The 6819-nt window shown below is 32.7% G+C and overlaps 1 protein-coding gene across 1 annotated transcript; it reads left to right on the top strand.

Moving 5' to 3' along the window:
- LOC143534766 (polyamine oxidase 2-like) lies at window positions 1-6610 on the top strand. The gene is made up of 10 exons (XM_077029179.1): window positions 1-447; window positions 2810-2925; window positions 3037-3125; window positions 3221-3334; window positions 3602-3689; window positions 3832-3917; window positions 4007-4109; window positions 4194-4291; window positions 5066-5495; window positions 6163-6610. Exons 1-10 carry the CDS (start codon window positions 405-407, stop codon window positions 6469-6471), a joined length of 1476 nt encoding a protein of 491 aa, XP_076885294.1. The 5' UTR covers window positions 1-404; the 3' UTR covers window positions 6472-6610.
- Window positions 6611-6819: the final 209 nt, after the last annotated feature.

Here is a 6819-nt window from a genome sequence, read left to right as displayed (position 1 = left end):
AGAACCAGAGTAACAACGTGTATCAATTGATCTCTTCATCACACACACACACCAAACCCTAAATAAATCCCCAATTCCAAAACCAAATCAAATTAATCAATTTCATCGCAAGATCTTCCTGGGTTTTCATCTACCCGACCCGAATCGTAGATTCCGACCGTCAATTTCAGTTTCGGATCATACCCATTTCACCTAGGGTTTTTGAGTGATTTTGCAATACGCATGAGCTGGTCGGTGAATCTGGGGTCTAATTCGTCAAATTCAAACCATTTTATTACTTGTTTGCTTCTGTTCGTTGTTCATCACTTGCCGCAATTAACACCTGCTTCTTCCAATTTTCAATTTAATAAACCTTTGGATTATAGAAGTAGTCGGCTTAATTGGTTATTATTGTTTGGGTTGATATGGATTCAGGTGGAGACAAGCGTAATCGCCAATTGAAACAAGGTAGTTGCTTAAACCACTCTTCATTTTGCCTTAATTTTGTATTAATCTTGCATTTTTGTTTGCACTGATTTTGTATTAAATTGTCCTAATTTTGTACTAATTTTTGCTTTAATATTGCCTTAATTTTGTACTAATTTTGCACTGATTTTGCCCTAATTTTGTATTAATTTGTCCTAATTTTGTACTAATTTTTGTTTTAATTTTGCACTAATTTTGTACTAATATATTTTGCACTAATTTTGTACTAATTTTGCACTGATTTTGTACTAAGTTTGCTTTAGTTTTGTATTAACTTGCCTTAATTTTGTACTACTTTTGCACTGATTTTGCATTTAATTTGCCCTGATTTTGCTCCAATCTTGCACTGATTTTGTATTAATTTTCCCTGATTTTGCTCTAATTTTGCACTGATTTTGTATTAATGTGTCCTGATCTTGCTCTAATTTTGTATTAATTTACCCTAAATTTTGCACTAATTTTTCCTAATTTTGCACTAATTTTGTCTTAATTATGTACTAAATTTTCCTTAATTTTGATTTTGCGCTTATTTTGTCTTAATTATGTACTAAATTTTCCTTAATTTTGACTTTGCACTAATTTTTCTTTAGTTTTGATTTTTGCACTTATTTTGCTCTAAATTGGCACTAATTTTTCCTTTATTTTGATTTTAGTACTAATTCTGTCCTGCTTTTGCTCTAGTTTTTAGGGTTTTTTGTAATTTTGATTATAGTGTTTGATTGATTGTTGTATGTGAGAATTAAGATCAGAGTTAAGATTATAGTTAAGATTATAGTAGTGTTTTTATTTTATTTGAAACTGATATGAAGTTGTTTGATTTTTTGGGATAATAATTTAGTGTTCCTGTGGATCGAATTGAGAATCGGTGTAGCTGATGTAATATCATTGTTTCTGTCATGTGAGCATTCTAGCAGGTTCTGCATATATTTGTGAATAGGTTTTGCGTATTATAGGAAGTGGTTGAGAGTGATGGAGAGATAAACTGTTACCGTTCATCTGTATATTTTGGAAGACACCGTTCACCCCATTATTTTTTTAAGCGGTTGTGAGTGGAGGAGAGAGAAAAAGTAATGATAAAGATATAAAAAGTTATTATTTAATTGAAAAGGAGTCTCTAGAGAGAAAAGGCAGTGTTTTTTCTTGTAATTTTAGATACGAAATGTGGAACCTACTGTGAATACTCTAAAATGAATTAACTTTATAAAAGACTTTTTTAGTGTTCGGTAATGATTGTCGGTGTGTTTTCTATACATTCATGCATATGGGAATTAATGTTTTGTGGTTCCCACAATAACTAGTTTTTCACATATTATTATATGATTATATGCATGTGGCGTGGGTTCTACATGTGCCATTTGGGCTGTATGTTTTGTGTGCTGATCTTTCTGCAAGATTAATTATTGTTGTATGATTGGATTCTACTGCCACCACCTGTATGTACTTATATATGTATATAATGATTGCAACTGCTGTGCAAATGAATATTATTGTTTCTTATCATGTGGTTTTTAGCACTCATTTATGTTATTTGAGGAGAAAATGTTGAAGAAAGAAAAATATTGTAATTTCTTTTGCATCCGTATATCTTATGTTTATACAAAATTATAAATACACGCATATATATGCGTGCAGTAGGAACATATATATAAGGTAAGGATCCTAAGAGAACCCTTTGGAAATTGAGAACTTTGATAATCATTTTTAGCCACAAAAAAAACCTTAAAAAAATACTTCAAAAAATTATAAAACAAAAAAAAACAAAAATTTTAAAAAAGTAAAAAAAACCAAAATTCTTATATTTTATTCCGGTTTCATATATATAAAAAAACTTCGTATTATACACATGTGTATAATTTCATTTAGTCTCTAGTTACGTAATTTACACATATGTACATTATCATTTACCTTAAAGTGTACATATGTGTATAAAAAAAATGCACATATTATACATATGCGTATAATTTAGCTAAACCGAGACGTTTTTTTTATGAAACCGGGATGATAAATAAGAATTTTGATTTTTTTACTTTTTTCATTTTTGCGTTTTTTATGTTTTATGATTTTTTTTTTAATTTTTGGGTTTTTGTGGTCTAAAATGGTTCTCAAAGTTCTCAATTTCAAAGTAGTTCTCACATGATCCTATATATTTGTGATGTATCTGTATTGGACCTAATTTTTTTGGCCTACCTAACTGGCCAACTTAGAAAAATACAAATGTATTGTGTTTGTCTAATGACTTGTTATCGAACTTATATGTGACACTCGGTAATATTTAGGAGTTTGTCAATCTTTATAGCAATTCCACTGCCTGCATTCTAATTCTGTTTGTTATTCCTTAATATAGCAATCTGCTATTCAAACGTTGCATCAAGGCGTTCAGCTTCCCCATCTGTTATTGTGATTGGTAGTGGCTTTGCTGGCATATCTGCTGCTCGTGCACTTCATGATGCTTCATTTCAGGTACTCTAAACTTCAAAATAACATATCTTCTTCAGTTATTCTGATGTTAATATTATGTAGTGTCACATTTATAATAAAATTAACCATCTATTTTTATTGATGATTCTTCAGGTTACTGTACTTGAATCGCGTAACAGAATTGGTGGTCGAGTTTGTACGGATTACTCGTTTGGTTTTCCTGTGGACTTAGGTGCATCATGGTGAGAAAAGGCTTCATACACTCCACTATTTGCAATATACATAATACCATATTCAGAATTGTTAAATAATTTTATATTGATGTTAAATTTTGCAGGTTGCATGGGGTTGGTAATGAAAATCCTTTGGCACCAGTTATTGGAAGACTTGGACTGCCTTTATACCGGACCAGTGGTGACAACTCAGTGTTATATGACCATGATTTGGAGAGGTAACAGAGTTCATTTTTTTGATATTTAGTGTCTGTTGTTAAGTCTGTTTAAAGTTTGATCGTATGATAGTATACAGCAATCGTGTTTTTTTAAGCATTACAGAAGCAAAATAGCACGCTTGTTACAACTTACCCCCCCCCATTTCCCTGAATTAACTAATTCAAATGCTGTGAAAGACCTTCACAAGTTTTTTAATTAATAAATTATCAAGTTCATAATTTTGTTGTTTGTTGATGTATCGTTTAATAATCTTTAATGTTCTTCAGCTATGCTTTGTTTGATATGGATGGAAATCAAGTCCCTCAAGAATTAGTCTCACAGGTTGGAAAAACATTCGAGGCCATATTGGAAGAGGTATGCAGTCTCTCTCTCTATCTCTATGGTTTATTTTCTTCAGAAGAAAAATGAAAAAAAGAAGTTATTTTATATGTAATTTCAGTTTTACCTTTCTTTTTTTTATATATTTTGTTCATTATTGTTTTCTTCATGTTTGCAGACTAATAAAGTGCGGGAAGGAATCACTGAAGACATGTCTATACTGCAAGCAATATCAATTGTGTTAGAAAGAAACCCAAAACTAAGGTATGTTTATTTATTTTATTGTCTTTAGTGTCTTTAGAGTTAAATAATTAGGTTTCATTATTTATGTATATATTTACAATTTGTTATAGGCTGGAGGGGCTTCCTTATAAGGTGTTACAGTGGTACTTGTGTAGAATGGAAGGTTGGTTTGCTGCAGATGCTGAAACCATATCTCTTCAATGCTGGGACAAGGCATGTTTATTTATTTATTTATTTTTATCATAAGCAAATCTTTATTTTTATAAAATATGTTATCGTGTTATTTTAATTGAGCAGGAAGAATTGCTTCCCGGTGGGCATGGGCTTATGGTGCGGGGTTATAGTCCGGTTATACACACACTTGCCAAAGGCCTCGACATCCGATTAGGTCACAGGTAAGACGTAATGTTATCGGGTATGTAAACGAATGGAACAACAAACACAAATAGGGCATGGTGGTGACGTGGTGTTTGTTTGTTTAACTTTAACTAACAAACGATTGAGCACAGACACTTAAACGAACGGGGTTGTCTTGTTCGTGTTCGTTAAGAAATGAACGTGCTCGTTTATGTTCGTTCATTTGTTTTCTTAACATAGATGAAAGAACGTAACTGCTCAAACACAAAACTAAAAAGAACGTGAAAAACAATCCGCCGGGGTTAAAAAATAATAAAACTATACTAACTTTTAGTGGGTGATATTTTAATTCCATAAACCAAGACTAAATTGTAATGAGCCTAAAAAATTTGAATGACTATATAGACGAACTTAAACAGGCGTAAACTGACGATAATAAATGAACGAACATAAACAAAATTAAATGTATGAACTTAAATGAACACTCACAAACTGATTAACATAAATGAACAAAATTGTTCATGTTCATCCGTTTATTAAAGAAAAGGACATATACGAACTTCCCCACCAAACGATTCACCAACCGGTTCAATTCGTTTACAGACCAATAGAAGGTTGTATGCTATTCCAAGTTACACACTTGGCGACTTTCATCTTAATTTTTTTTATCTGACCAATTTTAGATGGAACACAACCTAAATCGATCTGTTTGTGTGGAAAGTGATCAAATTGGCGCTTTTATTTAAAAAGAATCTTTTTACTAAGTTGTTTTGTGACCTTTAACTTACATCTTTTTTGTCCTATTCACAAAGGGTTACAAAGATTAACAGGCGTAAAAACGGCGTGAAGGTAACTATTGTAAACGGGACCACATTTTTTGCTGACGCCGCCATTATTGCGGTACCACTTGGCGTTTTAAAGTCAAATTTAATAAAATTTGAACCAAGACTGCCCCAGTGGAAAGAACAAGCCATCGCTGACCTTGGAGTGGGAATTGAGAACAAAATAATATTGCATTTTGACCGAGTTTTTTGGCCAAATGTTGAGTTTTTAGGAGTAGTTTCAGAGACTTCTTATGGATGTAGTTACTTTCTTAATCTTCACAAGGCGACAGGTCACCCTTTGTTAGTTTATATGCCTGCAGGACAGCTGGCGAAAGACATTGAGAAGTTATCAGATGAAGCCGCTGCTAATTTTGCCTTTGTACATCTAAAAAAGATTCTTCCTGATGCTTCTACCCCGGTAATCTCTCTTTCCTGTCGCTTACTTACATTATACTAATCATATTTAAAAATTCGGTTTTCTAAAAGGAAAAAGATAATGACTTTATGTATAACAAGTATGTCATGTTTTACATGATTAAGTCTTTAAATTTATAAAATAAAAAAAACAGGTCGATTTTTTGGATCAAGTTCCTATACTTTATATAAACTTTAAAGTACCGTTATCTTAAGTTTTACATGATTAATTTTTTTTTTGGATTTGACTGAGAATAATTTAGGATGCTGTATGCATTATATTCTCTTTTTCAGTTTTCGTTCTGGTTTCAGTACGGTTCGGTTTATGCATTTGAGCTTGAAAAATTTAGGCCAAAAAAAAAAGTTCGCCAAAAATAATGAATTTAGGTGTAAATAGTTTTGTTATTTGGTAACTAATTGATTATTATACATTTGGCCAGAAATATTTGAGTTACATATTTATTAAATTCTTATAGATTATTTCAAATAAAAAACAAAAGTATAGAAATTCGGTTCGGTGTTTTCGGTTTTTATAAAAAATAAAACCAAACCGTCAGTCTTTGTTTCTGTTTAGATTTTTTGGTTTCGGATCGGTTTTTTCGGTTTCTTGCACAACCCTAATTAGCTCTGGTAGACCACAAATTCTTAATATGACTTTTTTTTAAATGCAGATTCAACATCTCGTTTCTCGTTGGGGTAGTGATGTGAACTCACTCGGGTCATATAGCTACGATGCAGTAGGAAAACCCCATGATCTGTATGAAAAGCTAAGGATCCCTGTAGATAACTTATTCTTTGCAGGGGAAGCAACAAGTGCTGACTACCCTGGTTCAGTACATGGTGCGTACCACACCGGTCAGATGGCTACAGAGGACTGCAGAGTGCGCGTTCAAGGGTATGGTGAGCTTGATATTCTCCACCCGGCTATGGGTGGTGAGGACGCCCCCGCGTCTGTCCCGTTGTTGATATCGCGTATCTAAATGGTAGTAAAGATTTGGTGTGGTAAAGGAGGTTTAATATTATGGACATGAGTAATAAAAGTTTTATGTGGAGTAATGAGTGTGGATGGTTTTGTTATTATGGAATGGTATGAACTTTGAGACTTAGAACTTGCTAGTATATGTTTATAATGCAATAATGAACTTGGTGGTGTGTTTAATTTGGATTTTGTATCGTGGTGTGTTGACATATAGTCAGTCATTTAGCTGTCTTTGGAGGTCCTGTGCGTCGTTCAGGCGAATTTGGCGCTTGTTTAGACACGATAAGACCTTACTAGCAAAAAAAAGGTACGCCATACAATTTGGGAAGGTATTAGTCGACATATTTCG

Source organism: Bidens hawaiensis, unplaced genomic scaffold, assembly GCF_021521415.1.
Source record: "Bidens hawaiensis isolate Kalapana, Puna unplaced genomic scaffold, B.hawaiensis_p1.1 tig00010302_1, whole genome shotgun sequence".
NCBI classification, from domain to species: Eukaryota; Viridiplantae; Streptophyta; class Magnoliopsida; order Asterales; family Asteraceae; genus Bidens; species Bidens hawaiensis.
The sequence above is the reverse complement of the archived record's forward strand: the minus strand, read 5'-3'. Positions and strand labels throughout refer to the sequence as shown.